Consider the following 21932-nt stretch of genomic DNA (forward strand, 5'->3'; position numbering starts at 1 on the left):
CTGGCTGTTCTGGGGAAGCTTACCAGGGGCTACTGTGTTCATCAAAACAGAGCAGTTTTCTGTGGAAACTCACCAAGAATTACTGTGTTCGGCAAAAATGTTTCTTGTCCATGGAAAGCAGATGTGCTCTAACGAGTTTAATCTTAGTAATGAATAAGATAGTCTTATATGGATGGTAGAAATGGTACTTTTAGATAAGATAGAATGAGTAAACAAAAACCATTCTTGTTATTCAAGAAATTGGCTACGAGAATCTATGCGTGCCATGGGGAAAAGTACCAGGTGAGGAGGACTGTGAGCCTTCCTCCAACAGACCCCCCGAGATGCCCACCAGGAGGCAACGCACGGGTGTGGAGAGAACATAAACTGCTGACACCAGCCTCTAGAGCTAACCCAGCCTCACTTATCATGTGTTTGTGTTCTGTAATCCAGCGAGCGTGTATCCACACTCCATCAGTTTCGGGTGAAATGTGCTGGGGATGTGCAAGCTTTGGGGAGAAATCCCCTTGCACCCCGGCGCCGGAGTAAACATCCCTGCTGTGTAACTCCCCGAGTTGTACAGTCTGATTTCTGCAAATCACCCCTGAGCCCAGAGGTGTCCGGCCCCGCTGCCCGGGTGACCCGGGAGAGTTACAGGTCCAGGAGGGGTGAACCCCCCGCAGGGAGAGAGGGGAGACAAGCCAACAGGCACCCGAGCCACCAGAAACGCCCCCTGCCCAGCCCAGCCTAGCGAAAGCCAGGGACATACCTGAAAAGCTTTTCCAAATGTGTGTGACAGAATATTTCAGGCAGGGAGGGGTGAAGAAATCCTTCCTATGCTAAATCAGGAAGCGAGGCGAGACGCTCAGGTTGGAGGCGCGAATGGTCACACGAAGCAGCAGGTTTTGGTACAGTGGTTTCCATCCAGACCAGGCCTAGGGGGGGTGGGATCGCTCTGTCATTGGGATTAACCTTTTTCAAGGCGTTACTGTGGGAAGCCGGGCCCGTGGGGTCGAGCCGTCCTTGCCCTCTGCCCGTGCTGCGAGGGCGGAGCGCAGGGGAGCTCAGTGCTCCGCCGAGACGCCGTCGGTCCCGTGCCCGGGCGGCCGCTGCCGTGCTGCCGCCATCTTCGGCTCCTCTGGCGTCGAAAGCCCTGACGCCGCACCGGTGGGGCCTGGCCCTGCCCAGGAGTTTGTTTTCATGGACATAAACAGGACACTCACCAGCTAGTATCTTTACTGAATGAATTTATTGGTTTTTGAACTAAAGTTGCTCACAGTTATTTAACAAGGGATACATCAGATTTTTTTGTCCATTTTAAACCATTAAATAATGTCAGTTTGTGTCTGTATATGTGTGTGTGCGCGCGTGTGTGTCTTCAAAGTACAAAATAGGAAGGATAACAAGAGGTATTGCTTTCATTTATTCTTATATCTTGTGTAAGTAATCCCCTTCCTGCTTGTACCACATGGGTTTTGCTGATATAGGTATTTTTAAATTATTATTATTATTTTGTATTGAAATCCCAGCCTTTTGTAGAGGTACAATGTAACAGAAGCATCAAAATCTATACACAAGGGAAGAGAAAAGAGGGAAAAGAAGGATGGGGGTGATGGGAGGGGAGCTCGGAGGAGAAGTAGAGAGAGGGCGGAGGCAGGAAAGACAACGAAAGCAAAAGAGACTAATTTACAGCAATGTCATGCAATTAAAACTGCCCCCCTCTCCTGCACCCTTGCCTCCCCCCCTCCCCAGCCATCACCCCCTGGTGTCTGACATGCACACAGCAATACGAGAGAGAAAAGTTTAAGAATAGGGAAAATAAATAAATAAATAAATAAAACAATAAAATAAAATAAATCCCTCCCATTTGGGGGAATGGGGAAATGGGGCAGAAGTCAAAGGTCTTTGCCCCAGTTGTGTCTTTAAAAATTCTTTTTAATCTTCAAACCTATGTACAAGTAAAACTGGTCCAAGAAGGGGAAAAATGATTAAAAAAACCAACAACAACAACAACAACAAAAAAGAACTCATCCAACATTATCATTAAAAAAAAATAATTTTGCGATACAACATACACCCATAGGAACCCAACGAGCAGCAATCGAAGGTCATAAAAGAGCTGAACACTAATGCTAAGCCTACATTCTTAAAATCTCAGTCAAGAAGTACTTCTCACTGTGTTTTGTCTTCCACGCGTAAAACCATGTTGGTTTTTTTTTGTTTGTTTGTTTAACCTTTGAGCTTGGGCCAGAATAAGTTACACTTGGTCACATAACTCTTGAGGAGGAGGAAAAAAGGCGGCGATTCTTCTTTCTCAAAGTCACAAGATGAACACTTACAGGGTTTCTGTGTCCTTTTTCCCCCTCCTCCCCAAAATAAATAAGAATCAATGTTGCCTCTACACAGTTATTAAACAGAAGATATATCTAACAGCTTATTTTTTTAAATATATATATATGTATATATAAATAACCAAGACCTAAAACTGAAACACAAAAAAAAAAAGTCCCCATCCACCCAATCCCACCCTCCTCCCCTTCAAAACAAAACAAAACAAAAACTTTATAAAAATATCTTGCAGTAATTTTTAAAGTTTACAGTAGCTTTGTGATTAAGTCTCCCATTGCCCTGACTCCACCTTGTCTTGCTCTGATGAACTAAGTGCCAGTGATTTGCACACACACACACACAGTAAATAAAACCCAAGATAAGTCTCTTTTCTTCCTCCTCTTCGTCTTCTTTTTTTTTTCTTTCTTTTTTTTTTTTTTTAGAAAAAAATCACCCAAGCCAACAAATGAAACTGGTAACTTAAAGAAATAATAATACTGATATCAATGCAGCACTAGCAACACAACAATTGCCTCTAAATGCAGGGTGTGGTGGAGGGTCCAGCTGGTCGAAGAAGGTCCCAGCACGGTGGCACGGTGGCAGGGAGTTGACAGGTGGGGAGGAAGGTGTCGAAGGAGGAGCAGCAGTAGCAGCAGCGGCAACTGTGCCTGGTGGCGGAAGAGACAGTCCTTGGCAGAGTCTTGTCCCTCTTCTTTGCTACCAGAAGTTGCCTTTTCCCTAAGTTTTAATGTTTTGTTTGTATGTGTTTATTCATTGAACCCCCTCTCCCTCCTAAGTTTACTCCTTTCCCCTTCCAGCAGGTCAAAAAGCAAAATGATACAGTATAAAAAAACTCAATTGTTTTGTATATATATGTATGTATGTATGTATATTTGCACATAAATATACACACATATATACATGTATATATAAAAAAGGGCGCAAAACAAAAGGAAAAGGTGGCGGGGAGAAAAAGAAGGTTAAGAAAATCCTGTGGATGAAGCTCCCCAATATTGTCTTGGTTCAACGCTTAGTTTTGAGTTGCTCCTGGCTGGTTTCTGATGAGAACGCGCTCTGGATTCATGAACCACTGCACTCCCACTACACCCGTCTCCTTCCCCGCACCCTCCCCCTCCGGGCTGAGTTCACCTGCGCGGACAGAAGTTGCCAAGGGTAAAGGTTTCAGGTTTCACTCCAACAATGTGCAACCTCCTTTCAGCCCAGACTCTGCAATCCCATAACTGAGCAGATCTCTCTTGTGGAGCACCAAAAAAGAAAAAGAGGAAAAAAAAAAAAAAAAAAAAAAAGGCGTGCATTGGGGAGGTGTCTGGGGAGAAGTGGGGGAGAAACCCACTTCCTGAAGGGAGAGGGGAGGCTGGGAACCTCAAACAGGACTGGTCCTTGGACAGTCTACATCGGTTGCCTTCCGTCAACAAGTGTCCGCAGAGCACAGAAGGTGAAGCCGTGGCTGACATGTTAACTTTTCGGGATAATTCCTGGTAGCAGAGCGGAAACAAGTGGTGTCGTCAGAAACACAGAGAGAGCATGAACAGAACAAGAAACAAAACAAAAGAAAACAAAAATAATAATAATAATAATAATAATAATAATAAAAAACCCAAAAAATCAGGAAGGAGAAAAAAAGCAAAACATTCAAAAAAAGGGAGGAAAAAAAAAAAACACCAATCGAAAAAACCACAACCCAAGATCTGGTGAACTGGGTTTGTCATCTGTGCTACCTTTTCTTTTCTTTCTTTTCTTTTCATTCTTTCATTCGTTTGTTTTTGTGTTTGTTTCTGAGATATATATTATATATCATATATAAATATATATATGTATATATATACAGTCATTCCTTCATACAAAATTTGTCTATAGACAGTTTTGTACTGTTGTGGCAAGGTATATACATCCTTCTAGTTTAGAGGCTAGCTTGCTAAGGAATATTCTTTCATTCTTTCTTGCTTTTTTGTTTTTTTTTTTTCTAAGTTATTTAATTTTTTATGTGTTTATTTAAGGTTGGTCTTGTAGGCCGACTGATGAGACCATCTTTGCCTTGTCTTTGCCAGCAGGGTACTTATTGTCTCCTCTAGACCCATAGTCATTAGAACCGGAATCGCTCCGCTTGCTGTTTGCGCTATGCTTGGTTGGCGTGCCGGGGGGATGGCTCACCTGCCCGTTCTTCTCGTCTGAAAAAAGTTGTTTAATTACGTCAAAGAAGTTACTCAATGGGCTGCCTGGGTACACAAAACAGAGGAGACAAAAAAAGAAAGAAAGAAAGGAAGAAAGAAAAAAAAAAACAAGAGGGAAAGAGAGAGAAAAAGAGGAGAGAAAGAGAGAGAACAAACAAACAAATGAACAATGGGGTTTTTAACGAGAAGAACATGATGAGGAGATCCAGAGCCACGTGCGTGGGGGTGTGTGGGGGATGAAGACAATGAGCAGGAAGAGGAAGAGTGTTTAGGATGGGAGACCTACAGAAATAAAGAGGCTGGGAGCATAAAGTACCTCTGGGGAAGGTCCTAGATTTCTCCTGAGTGGGGGAGCACTGCTGTGTCTCACCTAGCAGGAGGGCACAGTACCGTGCAGTGAAAATACTTCAGTCTATGAGTGGGAGTCACTTGGCCACTCCGCACGGAACCGTCAGTGAACGTCATGCTGGATACAGGCAAATCCCATCTTGCAGCTGCTGTTACAAACACGGGGTATTTGCGTGTGGTCACCAACTGACGCTTTGCTTTCCAGCCTCGCTAAGCTCTCTGCCTATGCCGGGCATTAGGCTTTCTTGTCTTGCATTTTATTTCTTTCTGGTTATGTCCTTGCTTGCCTTTCAGTCGCTAAGCCTCAAGCACCTGAGTGCTCCAAGGGAAACAGCATTTGAAAAATGAGCTATGGCTGACACGAGTGTTGCCGCCTGCACGGCTGGTTTGTGGCTTGTACTTATAAGCTTCTGAGCACCTTCAGATCCTTCTTACAACAGGTACCTGGAAATGAAGATGCTGAATGCATTGTGGAAGCAGGCTGTTGTGCAGCTATTTCTGGAACCTACCAGGGTCAAGAACTACCTCCTCACTAAATTTATGTTCTCTCTACAATACAGCCTCCACAACAAAGATATTCACTCCAGTGGAGTTAGGAGCCAGAGAGGGGTGTAGGGTTGCGTGCTAGCAGAACAGGTATCTCCTTAGCCAGCCACTAGCACAGGTTGCAGTATTACCATGCATGTGAACACAACCTTTTGTGCCATTTGCACCTCCAGGCAGCGGGGCTGCATGCTGCCCATCTAGTCCTGTGCCACGGGATGTGTGGAAGGCCGTACCCCAGGAAAAGCTCTGCGGTGCTACTGAGGGAAAGAGGCTGGCTGCTACTGGAAAGGTAGCCTTTTTGGGGCATTTCTAGTCCCTTTTAATTTTCTTGGACTGGGAGGTTAATCCTGATCAGACATAGAAGGCGTCACACTAAAATCTCTGAACATGGATAGTGAAGGTGGTTTTTATCTAACATACACAATGGAGGTGATGCCTTTTGTGATCATGAACACCTCATGATGCTTTTTACAATACTGGGACTGTTGGCTCCACTGTTCTAACAAATTCAAATCATTTGTATCCCACCTAAGTAATTTCATTCTCCAGCTCCCAGAAGGAAGGGGGCTCCTTTTATCTGCCTTCCAATGCAGTGGTATGCTCTGAAGAGTGGAACCTTTTGTCCCCAAGATGGGAACATTCAGTCGGGAGCAAAGGGGTTTCTTCATAGTAGAGACTGCCATTTATCCACAGTGGGCGGACACTGGCGGCTTGGTCATATTTTATTTCCCTTCAGTGTCATTACAAACATAAGCAAACCAGTTACTACAGCAGGCAGTTACTTTCTGTGCACGGTAGCTTGTCTGAAGAGCTTGTTGAGTGCTTTCTTATTCTCTAATGGAAAATGCTAGACAGACATCAACTGCTCTTCTACAAAGGAAGAGGAAATACATAGTATTTGTGCCCTGTAAAACTGAATGTGTTAGTCTTTTTTTTCCTGCCCCGTGCTAACCAGGCAGTTGCTGCTCTCCTCTGCATGTTAACAGGCATTATGAAAAATCAAATGGCTGGCATATACAGTAAAGGATCTCAAGTCTTATTAATCTAATTCATTCCTTGTCTTCCTCTACTTGCTGCTTTGTGGTTGACTTACTGCTGGCCTGGGTTCTGCCTGTGCATTCAGTTACACCAATGCCACAAACAAATGGCTGTTAGTTTCTGGGAGGGCATCATTCACCTGACTGACTGAAGCCTTAGTGCTGGGCCCAGACAAAAAGCACATATTTCAATTTCTGGCTAAGAAGAGAAGGGCTATCAAACTCTCGGTCATTTTGGGGTCAGGCTTCCATGAGCTCCACCTGCTTCCTTCCACATGCATGCAAATACTTTGGAAAGGGGTATCTGTTTCACATCTATGACTTGTATTTCAGAGATTTCCCTAAACCTCCCTAAACCTGTTTTAGGTTTGTGGGTGCATCCTCTGCTCAGACTCATTTCTACTTCTTTTAGGTGGATATGCTTTTTCAATGGAAAGAAAGAAAAAAAGAAAGCAAACACTCAGCCTTGAATGCAGGACTGTGGGCAGATCTGGTTCTTATGTGGCTTTGGACCCCTCATCTTCATAAGCAAATGGAGTCAGCAGAGAGAATGAAAAAGAGCACTGAAAAAAATGCTGGAGAGGGAAAGACTGCTAGGTTGGGAGAAAAGGGAAGGGGAATAACTCTAGTTATTCAGCTGAGCAGTTTATTCAACAAGCTTAGAGGGAAAGAAGAGGGCAGAGTAAGCAGGGCTCTGCAGGAATCGGGGAAGTTGTTTGTTTTCACGTAGACAGGAACAGTAGACAAAAGTACAACTTTCAAGAATGGAGCAATAAAACATTTTTAAAATTATATATCTTGTATTTTCTGTGTCCTGACACAGGATTTTTAATCATGCTATTAAAATATGCAGCCCCTGTTTCATCCACCCTTTCTCCTCACCATGCCCTACTGGCTTTCAAGTGCCTGGAGATTTATTGCAGCAAAAGTATTTAACAGTCTGCTTTTCTTTGGCTGTATCACTACTGGATTCCTTGCAATCAGCATTTTCAGGTAAAATTTTAATGGGAGGTAAGAAATCCTTAGGGATGTTTAAAGAGAGCTACTGAAAAAATAAAATAGGCCATTTCACTAACCCTTTCCTTCCTTTGCCTTTTGTAGTATGTGGACTTGTCGTTAAACACTAGGTAATAACGTTCTCCTGTCCTGCAGTGAAGAAAGAACTGATCCTACACCACGCACTGATGTTGTCTACATGACAGGTTGTTAGCCCACTCTTGGGCTGGTCCAGATATTGGTCCTCACATTCTTCTCTGGAGATAAACCTATGATGGAAGCATGAAAATGGTGCGTGGTGTTGCTCCTCTTAGTTCTCAGTTCCCTTTGGGCTTATACATCCAGTAAAACAAGACTTGAAAATGCAGGTGATGATGGATTAGAATAGCTTTTTCAGCAGTCTTCCACTCCTAGCATTCAGTGTAAAATGTGTCATAGGCTCTTACACCTGTAAGTCCATCTGGGGGCCTCAAAAGGCTGCCTGTCTTATTTCAGAAAGTGAGATGACATCCCATTTCCTCTGCAGAGGGATGAAGGTTTGGCTCACTGATTCTTCAAAACTTCCCTGGTGTTTCATGCATCTGTAACTAAGGTCTTCTTTCCCCTTGAGAGAAAATGTTCATCAACACAGAGCAAAGAAGGCGTGAAGGGTAGCAAGGGTGAGAAACTATGAGAAGGATCAGAGGCAGGAGGGGAGGTTCAGAGCATTAGGTTTGCATCTATCAGGAGATGGGTATGTGCATTTTTGAGTTAGACCAAGGAGCTGTATGCTGCAAGATGGGGAAGGGGAATGAGTTTGAAAACAAGCACTGAAGCTCATGAAAGGGTCATGTCTTGAAGGGATGCTAGAGAAGTATATTTATGGAGAAGGCACTGCTTTGTGGCACCTGTGTGCAGCACTGCCACAGTCAAATATCACAAAAAGAAGTCAGAACTGTGAATGCATTTGAATACAACAGGCACCAAAAGGAAGAAACAGGGCTGGAGACAGACACAAAAATGTAAAAGGAAGCTGGGCAGGTGGCTTTATCAATCCTCACAGTCCTCAGTATGTCACCTGCTGTTCTTGGTAAGTCTGTCTGACATCGACCTAGCCCCAGCGGCATCACAGGTTTGAGAATCAAAGTGGAAGTGGAGCACCCAGGCAAAAGCAGAAAGAGGAAATGAGGTGATTCACTCCAGACACCAGAAGGGACACCACGAAAGGATGTACCTTGCAAAGACCCTGTTCTGACCTTGCAAAACCTCTGCCCTGACCTTGCAAAGATCCTCAGAGTCCTCCATGAAAAACAACAGGAATTGGTGAACAAGCAGCTTCAGGACAAGCCTGGAGGCTTCAGTCACTGATTAGAGCCGGATGTTTTGTAACATTTTAAGACAGTCAGATAAGGACTCAGTCCTCTTTTCATTGAAGCAAATAGCAACATTCCTATTGCCTTAATGGAAGCAAACCCCGAGTGAGGCACTTCCTTCTCCTGTGTAGCCATCCCTCCCAAGTCTATGTATTTTTCCTTGTGGTGCTGAACACAAAGTTGCCCAAGACCAATATGCCATCTGTGGGATTATCCTCTGCCCTTCCTTTCTGCAAAGCCTGAGAAATTTTGGGTTTCCACATTTTTTAGCTTAGACTTTGGGAGAAAATGAATGGGAAATGATAGGTCTCCACTGGAAACCTCTGTCAACCTGACTCCCCATGTTCCTTCCCTTGTTATTTTCACATCATTTCTGTCTGTCTTCTGCCTGCCTCTACTACTGAGGTTTTCTTCTTATATCCACTCCTTTCTCTTTACCCTTTGTCTTTTTCATCCCTAGCCTGCTCTGTATTTCGATGGCAGCTGTAGATTCATGTGAATAATGTAACAAAAATCCAACTCCTTTCATACAAAGCATTGAAACACTCTTGATGGGTGATAATCCAGTCCCTTTCAAACCCATTTTACTACTTTGACAGAGTCATAGCCCTCTTTGTTAAGACTAGGATTTTTTTGCCTGTTTTCTTGGTTTCTTTTGGCAGAGTCTCTTCTGCCTTTGAAAATAAAAGACTTAAAATACAGAACCCACTCCAAGAGTATATGCAGTGACAGGGATGACAGAAAGATAACAGGCCTATTCCTCTTTATTTAGTTGTAATATCATGTAGGGGTCTTTCTCCAGACTAAAGAGCCCCTAGTCTAGTACAAATACAAATCAGAGAGATGCCTCAATGAGCGCACCGACTACTGAAGAAAGCTACAGAAAGAATTTTTTGCTCCTATAATGGATGTATGAGGCTTCCCTCTCGATTGGAAAAGGGTGACAGAAAGGCCGTTGCAATGTGTCTTGCTGGAGGCCATCATACAGAACTTCCTTCTAGTCTCTGAACCCATCCTAGCCCACTTGAAGTGAGCTGAAGAAACTGCAGAAATCCCAGGATGGGTACTTGTCTAAAAATATAGTCAGGAAACCATTTCAAGAGACATGGATGTGGTTTTTACTGGATTTATAAACTGTCACAACAGATTGACCAGAACAAGTTTTCCCATTTATTTTCTTCCCCAGTTAGTTACATGGTGGGACAGTTGTTATGATTTCATTTCAGTTTAGAACTAGAAAATGGAGACAGACAGTCCACAAAACAACTCCAGTTTCTTAGCAGGACAGCTGAATTGCAACTGGGAAAGGTGAATTCCAAAGTTAACAACAGACATTATTTTCCAGAGTTCTCAGATTCTGTCAGTAAAAATGCCAGCTATAAACAGTGTTTGTACAAACAGACTGCTGGTAGGAACTGCTCAGATTATCCCACATAGTTAGCACAGGTGTCTGTGCTACCAGCAGAAGGCGGGGACCATCAATCGCTACACACCTGCACAGATCTAACCAACCAACCTGACATTTAAATAAACCCATCCTTGTTCTTACTCCCCTAAAACATCCCGTCTCCTCTGCAGGAGGCTGGCCCAGTATTTGTGAATAGCCAGATGCATCCAGATGGCCATGCTGCCTCTGTCTTGCACATTTTATTTCTCATACATGCATAGAGAAGCTGAGATCCCGTTCAGCTTGTCCTGTCACAGGTAGCTCTTGGGTAATGAGTTAGCGAATGGTGAACACAGGCAGCAAAGACTCAAATAGATGAGGCATATTTCCTTGCTGCTACCTTCTGAGTAATTAATCAGAAAACAAACATGTCCATCACTGACGAATAGCTCTGGCCAGTCCAGCACCACCACATAACATTCAAAAAAGAGGAGTCATGATGATGGAGAGGAGGGAATTATACATTTGTTTGGACAGCTGGTGGCACTGAAAGAGCAGCAAGGATACTGGTGGACTGAAGAGATTCTGTTGTGAATTCACACTGTTCTGGCAAACTGGCTGATAAAGGGCTCAGCCCAAGAATTCCTTGTATCTGCCCATCCTTTTACAAGGGTCTGCCTGCACAAGGTGTGTGCTGAGAGGGGAAGCTGAGACTTACACTTGTAAAGCCACACAGATGATAGTATTGCTGCTACCTGTTCTCTTAGAGACTTGTGCTGCTTTATTCCATTTTTTTGTCTGTAAAAATGTCAGAAATGTATTGGCATATATGATTTTGTCTCTTCCTGACAGATGAATGTTCATGTATGATCTTAGAGGTTTTAAGTTCTCTGACCTGTTCCTAAGGAGAGAAATGACCTCTGTATACTGGTGAAATGTTGCCTCCTCATTTCCTCTGACACCGTCCCTTCAAAATATGATTTAATCTTCTGGAGAGGCCATCTCAAATATAGCTTAATAGCTACATTTGCAAGCAAATATTCACAGATATTCACATCCTGAAGCACTGCCTGCCGTAAATAAAGTACTGTGAGCTTAATTAAGAGAGAGGTATCCATGTTTTCTATTAGATATTATTACAGAGAAAGAGGACAAGATCTTGTATTGGACAGTGAAAATCTAGCCATAGCGGTCAAAACAAGATCTGACATGTACCAAGTAGTTTGATATATCTGGATTCATCTTCAGTGCCAAGTTGCCATTTTTGTTGCTCCCTTCTCCTACAGTGCCAAAACATGAGTCATGAACTGGAGAAGAAATATCTGCCCAACATAACACTAGAATGAAGAGATATGACTACAGTGTGGGAGGAGTCAGCCATCCATCTGGACAGCAAAGGATGCTAGTAGAATGGGCAAGGATAACTGGGAATCCTGGCTTGAACTCTTTGGAAAATCTGACTTCTCTTACTTATCGTGATCCACCCATTATGAATGAATATGTGATCATGTGGTCTTCTTCTTTTTATCTCTCATTTGGGTCACAATTTAAACAGAAGAATCGGCCATGCTCAGAAAGACCAGTAGCCAGCACATTTTTCAGAAATGCTAATTAAAAAAATACTGTTCTGACTACCTCACAGTGTAACAGTGGTGTAAAGAACCTTTCAGCTGGGAGGGTAGCATATGTGTTTTTCTGCAGGTTTCAGCCTCAGTGTTTATTCCACCAGTTATGACTTTATGAATGCAAATCACCAACCTCTTCTTCCATCAAACATCCTCTGTGAGAGGCAGGATTAGTCTAATTAATGTCAGTATGGATCAGGATCCCTTCCAATAGCACCAAATCCAGACATTGGCTGGTGCTAGTAACACCAACAGTCTCTAGATTAGCACTCACAGAGCTACATGCTGCAGTTGCCACCCAAATGTGATATAACCAGCTTTAAAATACAAAATGTCTCCCAATTTCTCAAGCAGCTTGGGATGCTATTGACACGGGCTGGTGTCTGTACGAATCAAACTGGTTACAAGGAGCTACGATGAGAAGCCTTTACTGCAGTGTAGTGGCTCTGTGTGAACAGAGGATGACTGGCCATGGGGGACAAGGTCAGATGGCTCTGAATAAGAAGCTATGTCAAGTCCTGAACACTGGAAGCAAGAGATTTGAGTGAGATATACTGGAAAGATATGAAAGGCAAGTGGATTTGCTGTGCTTCTGCTTTGATCAGATCCTTTTGGTGATAGCCACTAGTACAGCAAGCCAAGGATCCACTAAGCTTTTGTTTAATTCTGTTGCCAGGAATCAATGTTTTGAATTGTAAGCGGCAACACGGGACATTTAAGAATAAACACGGGGTCTTCTGGCCAGCCTGTTGTCACAGGGTTATGGTCTGCAGGAACGTATGTTTGTGCACTGCCTAACGCGACAGCATGATTTGACTGGAGATGCACTAGTTATATATACTAACCGTTTCCTCCTCTTATCATCACCCAGTTCCATGAAAGTGCCACTGATGTAACTGAAGACTTTCCTGAGAGTCATGAGGAATGGAAAACAACAAGCAAAGATTGCCTTACTTGGAAATAAAAATTCAGCCCCAGACAGCTACAGTGTGGAGACTGGAAAGTTTACAGGTTCCCCGGTGTTTCTCTGAAGGTAAAGTCAGGAATAAGGGAGGCTTTTCAGAGCTTTTTGCCAGCAGCCAGCACCCTGGTGAAACATACTTACTAAGGACTACAAAAGAATGGGGATGCCTGGGAAGAGGAGCTATCAAAGGCTATACACCACATTTACTACTGAGTCAACCACTCAAAGAAATCCTCAACTCACTATTTAAAGGACTTAAAGTCATTGAAGTTTGTAAAGACAGACTCATTTCTGAACAAGGACTATTGTGGGTTCTGTGTGGTGTATATCAATGGCTCCAGATCCAAACTGCTCAATATACAATGATACTTCTTTCTAATTCCCAGCTTTGTGGTTGAAGCTGGAAGGCTTTCCAGTCTGTCTATTATCTTGATTTTTTTTTTTTTTAAATGTAAAGACTCTGCAGAACCTATTAGAACCTCATTGTCAATTATACAACCTATTCTTCAGTGAGCTAGACATAAATACCAGATTAGATGGTAGTAAACAGTTCTCTCAAACCTGCCTCAAAAGAAAGAGAATCCAGCTTGTTCTTTTATGGCTGTGTTGATTTTATAAGGCTTAATGGAAGCACATAAAGTGGTAAAGCTTATTTGTCACTAAACTGATTTGGCTCTGAATACACACAAGGAATAGATCAGCTAAGTCGGAAGGCATTACTCCTATAGGCAGTTTTCAGGTTACAGCTGAATTTTAAATGTAGAGATCTTCATTTTTACAAGGTAAATTTAATCTTATGAACAGATTTGAAAGACTTCATGAAAACCAGTTACATCTTTCTGACAATAGAAATGCCCATTCCCCTGCTGAAATGGGTGGAACCATAAAGTATTCCACTCCAACGTGCGTTTCAACTTTATTATGAGACAAATTATTTTCTTCTGTTTTGAAATATTAAAAGTTGGCAGCAGTTTTCTAGTATGCACAGGTAGGGTTGATACAGCAGCTGTTACGTCATTTGAATACTGGCAGCTCCTATGACATACCTCTGCTGTTCAACATTAAACTTGTTTTTCAGTGCCAAAGGCTATATGCAAAATCACTTCTCAGATTGATGACCACTGCTAGCATAAGATGAGATAACAGTTAAAGGACTAAATAAATTTGACTTGCTGTTATTTACAACATCCAGTGGTTTACAGCAGGGGAAAAGATATTCCTAATTTCTACCAGAGCTTTCACATGGCTGAGCTGGGCATAATGCATAGGATTAGCTCTTCCTGCTCCAGTGTTAACTCCTGCAAAAATGACCCCCTGTGTTCACTCTCAGAATACAAAACAATGATGAGGTCAAAATCCCCACACAGTATAGTTTTTCTTACACTATTTGTTATTACTAGATGAACATTGTCTCAACTTCACAGGGGGTTCCCCGTCCTCAAAGTCATGGAGGAGAGTTTGCCAATAATAGGCTAAATGCTGGCATCATTCCCTTTCACTTCCCTGTCTAAATTGTGGGTGAGCTCTCCTGCACACAAAATAGCTTTTCTCTCATATAGGAGGGTGGAGTTCAGCGTGGTGCAGTCACCACTGTTTCTGTTGTGTGTGAGCACACCAACAGGAATGTGATTTAAAGGAAACAGCTCCATTAAATCCCTATAACCCATCCTTTCTTTTCTCTGGATATATATATGTGTTCTGCCCGTGCTGTAGCTGTCAGAAAATAGTCTCCCTGCTGGCCTTCACCTTGTCCTCTTTGTCCCTTGTTGGACTGATGTTGACACTGTGACAGCTGGAGAGCCTGCCTGCACTGGGAGGGAGCAGTAATGCTCTCCGTCTAGAGAACGCAGAGTACTGCCTGGTTATCTGTATATCTCAGTTAATTTGCAAGCAATCAGTAGAATCAGCATTTCAATATTTTTGTATGATATGAATGCCAGATCCAGGCAAGAAACAGAGGCTTGAGGGAGAAGAGGGATTTGCTGTCTGATGCCTTCAAGAAGAAGCTGGAGGTCTGCCTACAACTTAAATGAATCTTCATGAGGACAGCAGAAATGGTATAACCCAAGAAACTCAAATAAGAAATCAAATTAACTCCTTTTGGAGCAAAGGAAAAACTCCCACCAGCAGAGCTGCAACTTAAGGGAAAGAGATCATCTGAAATACAGGAAACAGGCCAAATTCTGCCTCAGTCACACACGCATAAACCTAATATTGTCTCCACCACGACAACTTTCCTTCGCTGCTACAGACTCTAAACCAACTCCAGAACAACTTTCCTCAGTTTACGAAGAGATGACGCAGGAGTCACAGGTCCAGCTGGAGAGCGGTACTAGCTCAGTGATCACTTCCTCAACAGCTTGTGTTCCCTTTGACAGAGATCTCTGAATTCAACCTAGATACCAGAATGGAAATCTAAAGAGAACAAAGTTCTCTTGTACAGAACCTTTCTATACAAGATGTAAGTAATAAGACAAAAACCTCTCTTATGGTATTTGGGTATTTCCACCATTGTATTCAGAGCAGTCAGCAGGGGCACAGGTAACGAAAGAAAGAATACAGTCCATGTGTGGATAGGGGGAGGGAAGGCAAGGAACAAGTTAACCAAAATTCATGGAACTCAAAGCAAGTTGAGCTGCAAGTTTTGCAGGAAACTTTTTTTTTTCTCGTTCCTAACACAATTCAGAATCTCCAGTTGGTTCACTACTCCTCCAGCTAGAAACACCAGGTCCTTCCCCAAGACCAGAATGGAACTATGACAGTTTACACTGGCTAAGTGTCTGACAGATAATATGCAGCGTGTCTTATGGAAGATTTAAAAGGGTCTTACCCCAAGGATATATGGGGAAGAAGGGAGTGGATGCAAAATGGAATTAAATAACATAGCACTCCTGTCTCAATAAATAGCAGGAAACCAATGGAGACAGCAGCTAGCAGGGCAGCATTCCGCTTCACTGCAGAAAAGGGACCGAAGGATCATGAATCAAAGGCAGCAAGTAAACAAAAGAAGAAAAAAAAAACAGGAAAGAAAAACAAAATCACTGGCCTGGGTTACAGTGAGCGAGGGAATCTCAAGTGCAACACCACACACTTGTGCTATGAAGGGCAAAGCGGTGGTGGAGCCTGTGCACCTGTGCATGGATGGGGAGGAACAGAGTAAGGGGTAAATGCTTGTGTCCACCAGGTAAGTGAAAGACATAGTGGGCTGTTACAGGGTGAGCAGTCTTGAAAAGAGCGTGGGAGAGCAGGGGTAGGGAAGGGGAACAGGTGAAGGGACAGGACGGCGCATTATTATGTTGCTCAGCAGGGGCTGGGGAAGGAGAAAAGGCAGAAGGGAAGGAAGTTCTTACCACATTTGGAAAGTCTGCCAGTCATCAACTCCATACAGTTAGTGGTGTCTGGATCATAGAACGGAAAGAGGAGGGAGGGAGGGAAAAACATAAAAAAAGGTTTCCATACCTCTGTGCATAAAGTAGTAACTTAGCACATTATTACCTGAAGCAGGAAACATATACACATCTTGGTCTTTACACAACCCAGGCCAAATTCTGCCACCCAGTGTACGCCAGTGCAAACCGGGCCCTGGGACTGAGAGTGGGCGCTGCTTCGGCCTTGCTGCTTCCACCCACCTCTTCATCACAGCTACACAGGCATTTATGAGATGTGGGAAATACTCTGACACCACCTTAGCAAACTAAAAGCCCTGAATACATTGCTTCACCTGGCCAGATTTGCAAGTTAGCCTGCAACAGCCTGCAAATGCCCAGCCATCTATGTACATCAAAAACCTGCAGAGGGGGAGGAAATGCAGCACTGTGCTACTGGACGTGGAATGAGAAGGCTCAAAACACAGCTCAAAAACATCTTTTAGACCCCAAAGGATAACATCCAAGTTCTCAACATAACCCTGCCTCTCATTCACATTTACTCTCTTGCCCCTCTTGCTTTCAACACCACTATTCGCAGACAATAGAATTACTTCTGGAAAGGGTGGCAGAATCTGGCCCTAAGACATTACAGTCCACATGTGTATAGCTCCCACTGCCACAGCCTCTGAGTACTTCTTACTCAGGTGCAATAAGGAGAAGGAGCTTTACATGTCTGCTTTAAAGCTGAAAGGACCAGTCCAGCTGGACACTTCCATGTGGAACCTGCTGGCAAGGCAGATCTGCTGCTGTCAGCCAGGATTCCCTTGCATTTGGGATTGAAATCATTGCATCCATGAGTGCTGGGCACTGTGGAGCTCTTGATGTTGAGCAAGTGGCTAACAGTTAAAGCACTCAGTTCAGTCTCAGATCTCCTCTTGCCTGCCTGGCTGCTCAGTGAACACTTGGGTATTCAAGAAATAGGCTTCTTGGAAACGTGCACACATATGCTGAAAATCCCTAACTGCTAGGAAGCTCTAACTGCTCCCTATCTGCTGAAAAGTCTGCAGGAGGGAGGGAGGATGATTTCTCAGCATTCCTCCTCTTAAATACTGAGAAAAGTAATTTCAAAAAAGGAGGAAGGGGTGCTGGATATGCCTGGGTAAGCTCAATCCATGCTAGAAGAGCATGGATATGTATTTTTTTCTGATGCAGGCAGGCCTGTGCTGCACAGATCATCTGGGAAAGCCTGGAGTAGAGAGGGCAGGTGCTTGGTCCAGTGACACTGGTCAAAGCATCTACGCAGCAGGTACGTGCTCTCCATCCTGAGGTCGGAGGCAGGCTGGCAGAGGTCAGTGGGAGATGATACCCATGGAAGGTTTCTCGGAAAGGCACAAGACTGAGAGAAAGGAGGAAAAGGAACGAGGTGAAGGAGAACAGAGGATTCAAGAACTGGAACAAGGGATCAGAGGTGCAGAGGCCACAAGTTTACCTGCCTTTGAAATTCTTTGGCTAGTCTGACTGAGTGAAGGCAGATTAAGCTCCCAAAATACATTTCTCCCTGAAGACGTCTAACAAGTTTAGGAAGTGTCTACAGCTGCTGACTGAGCCAATGACCAGAAGTCACAGTCATGAGTTCATATAATTTTTTTTTTTTCTTTAATAACTTGGAGAAGTTTGCTGTCTCATGCCTTTCAGTGGTTCCTGTCCAGCCCCCTCTGAGTCAACTACACCTTGTTGTAAAGCAGTGTAATACAGATCTGTAGTGGTAGAGCTCAGAGCATTCACCCAATAATTAGCAGAACTTTTGCTTTGAAAAAACACGTAAGAGCGAGGAAAGTCCTCAAATATGACTGAAAGATTGTTTCCGGTTCCCACCTCCAACACCTGGAATTTTCCCTTCAAGTGTATCCAGAGTGACTGGCCACACAGTAACTAGCAGTCTGGAAACTAAAAAAGGTAGTATTTGCATAAGGTCAGAGTAGGTAAACATTGTGGCTGGTTTACTAAGATTCTCCCGAAATTGGTATTTCTGTTTCCATGTTAATTTTAACAAATTAAAAATAATCACGTCTCCTTATTACTTCAGAATACTGCCTTTTTTCTAAGCCGCTTGCAGTCAGCATAGCTCTTTTTAGTATTTCATTTAAAGCTGGGTAACAGGTCTACTACGTACATTAATCACGTGATTAGAACACAAACTGTCAGATCTACAGCAGGAAAAAAGGATTGTAACAGAGGCTTTTCGACAGCATAACATCTTGGGCTCTGTACTCCATTTTGTTCCTAAAAACCCTAAATTTGCAGGTTATAGAATTTGTTTTGATGGATAGGAATAAACACAAACCCTTTTTTGAAATGTAAGGCCATGGAAGAATATCAAAGTAACACGAATAAAACCTCTGATTTGTCTTTCTTAAAACTAAAATGTGCATTCTCTATATTGCCATGGCCAGTCCCAGAAACTGCACAGGAATTTATTCTTATTATTAATGTCTTTCCAAGATATCATCAGGTTGCTTTCCCCCATTCCTAAGGCGCAGCAAACATGAGCGCACCAGGAACAGTAGCTCATACAGCATCGCTTGAAAGACTAATACAGTTAATATGCCTTCAGCTTCCCTGTTATAATAATTACTTTAACACTTCTTTCATTTCCATCATATTGTAACATCTGCTTCAGTAAATTCTCTGTATGATAAAATATTTCCTCATTTTAAAATAGAATTTTCATTCTAATTAGAAAGCCTTAGATTCTTGGCAGTCAGCGTCAGCTCGTGGATAATAATCCATAACCCAGTGACTGTGGGATCCAGGTGTGATGTGAGGTGAATAAAGCCAGGGTCCAAAGGCCATTAGCTGTCTGAGAAGTGTTGTTGTAACTGCATTTTTAATGTGTGCTGTTTAACTTTTTAATTAAAGCATAGTGGCAGTGTCAGATCTCAATCCTTGTGATGATAAGGCAATTCCTTATTTCATAGAGGTTGCTGGCAGTCATTCACGCTCTGGATTTGACCAGGACTCTTCCATAAATGACACTCAGTTCAGTTTATTAACAGATGGCAAATACTTTGCTTAAAACAAGACCTTCCTTCAAAAGGCTAACCAAGCTCTCAGTCCATTAAAGAAACACTAGTGTTCTGCTGAATCTTCTTCCCTGATTTTCTTTTTTCTTTGATTTCCGTGTTTCTATCCTACACAAATTTCACCGTCAAGCTGCCTGGTTTGTGATGCTTCTGATATCTCTGAGACTAAGACTCGTCCCAGCCCAGAAAATCTTACCCAAACAGCTGCTCCTCTGAGATCTCCAGACCTAGGGCTAGGTGCCAGAAAGCACTAAGCATCTCCTGCCAGATGCTCATAGCCCCCAGTAAACATTTCCATTAAGGGAAATGATGTCAAGAGACCCACCAGTTCCTCTGGTCCGAGGCAGTTATCATTTAGTTTCGAACTCCCTGGTGTTTGGGTGCTTATTTGAAATTCACTGCTCTCCTAGCAAAACTCTGGAGAGCTTGGACTTTTTTCTCCATGCTTAATTTCAGGACAACTCAGTTAATTTTAATGAAGTCTGTTTAGTGATAAAACTAAAGCTGTTTAGCAAAAAAACTGCTCTGCCAATCCAACCAGACATTGCATGGCACCTTTTGTAGGTGGGAACCATGATTGCCCCAGACACTACAGGAGCAGTAAGATGTAAAGGATCATACAAGAATGCAGGAAACAAGATAAACCTGGCACCTGGATGAGCTCTGGATACAACTGACTTGTGGTCCAATTCCAAGCTGGCATTTGCATAGCCCTCTTCTGTGTCTGCAGCTGGAAGTTTACCTTGCAAAGCACTTCATTTGCCCCTTACTCCCTTTTCTGTCTTGGTGATAAAATCCTTTGCACGTTTGGAAACTTTAAGTTTCTTACTAATTTTTTGTAGTCAATTAGCCAACCTACAGCTCTTGTTCACAAAGGCGAACACTCAGAATTCACAGATCAATACTCTTAACAAAGTTTTTTGAGTCACATGAACAAGTTTTGCTTTTTGAGATGTACACCAGCACAGGAAGAGAGTTTGGGTGCATATACAGGAGATACACACAATGAGCAAGAATCTGCACTGCCCTATTTTGAAGCTGGATCTGGTCTCTAAACACTTGTTTATGCTGATGAAAGGCATTTCCAGCAGTAACACTGAGATGCTCTGAACTTAGAGATGCCAATGGTTAAAATCTGACATAAAGACAATAAATATAATAAACAGAAAACCTATTACAAAGAAGTTATAAAAGCTATTTCAGTATTGCTGATTGCCCAGAACATGGGAAAATGGGAAAAAAGAAGAATATGCAGCACCCCACACATAAAACCAAAGCCCAAAGAGGCAAGAAAATATTAGGGAAATAAAAATTGATACCCTGTGAATGATCACAGATGGGTTTTGCATGTCCCTGTTCACCAGATGTTTCTATTACTCTTTTGTGCAAAGGCATTGGAGGAAAACAGACTATGATTTAATGGCAAGAGTACTGGGCTGAAAAAAAGGCACAAATCTGAGATATTTTCCTCGATGAAGAGAGATCCTTTTATCCCACCAAAGGGCAGTCCTGCCCAGGGATTGCCAAAGTAGAGATTGTGAGTATAAAGCTCCTGGACGGAGCCATACACGGATGAGAGACAAGGCCAGCCGCCCTCACAGACAGCGATCCTCACTCTTGATCCCGAGGGACTGTCTTGCTGGGCTTGATGGATTTTGTGAATCCAGTAACAAGAACACATGGGCAGCTACTCTGGTTCAGATCAAAGGCCCAAACCATCCAGTGCTGTCTCCATCAGCAGCCACATGTACGTGCATGAAGGTAACAGCAGGCCAAGCACAGAGAATGCTTCCTCCTAACACCACCTCACTCTCTCACCACTTTCAAGTCAGAGATTTCCTGAGCCTGCTGTGGTTTCTCTGTTTAGCAATCCTCGTGAGAGTTCTCTTCCAGGGAGTTGTCCAGCCTCCCTGTGAGTAAGAAGTACTCAGAGGAAGATGAGCATCTGCAAGCTGCTCACATTCAGAACATGCTTCAGTGTGGAGTTCCACAGGTCTTACATTACATGAAGACGTGCCTTCCAATATTGTTTTGGTTCATGGCTTTCATATGATTTTTTTCATTGGGAAGAAAAAAAAGAACAATCAGTCCCTATCTACTTGTACTGGGCCAGTCATGAGTCTGTAGACCTGGTACTGTCTCAACAGTTAATACCACAGAGGATTTAACATCCTGAAACATTAAGGTAGAAGGCTGGTATGTTGCACTAATTTTGGCCAACTGGACAGTGGATTTTAGAAGTATTACATTAGCTTCTGGGATAGATTTCAATTGTTTACACACTTGTTCAGGTAAGGGAGGGAAGCTAGTTTCCTGCTTCAGAGTATGCTGGAAGAAATAAGCACAGCCAGTCTTAGGAAGGAAAAATGGAAGTGAATGGAGGGATATCCAGGGGGAAGGGAGATTTTAAGGTGCTCAAGTGTGACACAGAAACACATCTGCCTAAATCAGGTACATATCAGGCTCACATACACACACACAGAGATGCATGGGCAACACAACATCTACAAACACTGTTGTGAGCTGGAGGAAATGAGAAAGAGGAAAGTGTGTTCTGAAACCCAGGCAAGCCGGCTTAGTGGGCTGGCATGCTGCATAACGGATCAAAGAGGGGCAGGAGAGAGAACGACTGTGCCATATGCTTATTAGGCCTTGCTGTTCTGCTTTATACCGTGTTCATTGAGTCTTCCCCTTCTGCAGGTCTCACTTCACATGCACGCACCTTTC

The 21932-nt window shown here is 43.1% G+C and overlaps 1 protein-coding gene across 19 annotated transcripts in view; it reads right to left on the reverse strand.

Moving 5' to 3' along the window:
* Positions 1 to 1209: 1209 nt before the first annotated feature.
* Positions 1210 to 21932, reverse strand: part of BRSK2 (BR serine/threonine kinase 2) — a 315364-nt gene continuing 294641 nt past the window's right edge. For 5 of the 19 annotated variants that reach the window (XM_026850206.1, XM_026850203.1, XM_026850202.1 and 2 more), the window contains 3 exons: positions 16105 to 16152; positions 4480 to 4544; positions 1210 to 3803 (listed from right to left, as the gene is read on the reverse strand). In XM_026850206.1, the coding sequence (XP_026706007.1) occupies positions 3453 to 3803; positions 4480 to 4544; positions 16105 to 16152 (464 nt within the window). In that variant the 3' untranslated portion in view covers positions 1210 to 3452. Of the gene's footprint in view, positions 4545 to 4564; positions 8031 to 16104; positions 16153 to 21932 lie in introns of those variants that run through there. The other 14 variants (XM_026850208.1, XM_026850219.1, XM_026850209.1 and 11 more) reach the window with 12 other exon arrangements.

Source organism: Athene cunicularia (assembly GCF_003259725.1).
Source record: "Athene cunicularia isolate RWA chromosome 5 unlocalized genomic scaffold, athCun1 chr5_part2, whole genome shotgun sequence".
NCBI lineage: Eukaryota > Metazoa > Chordata > Aves > Strigiformes > Strigidae > Athene > Athene cunicularia.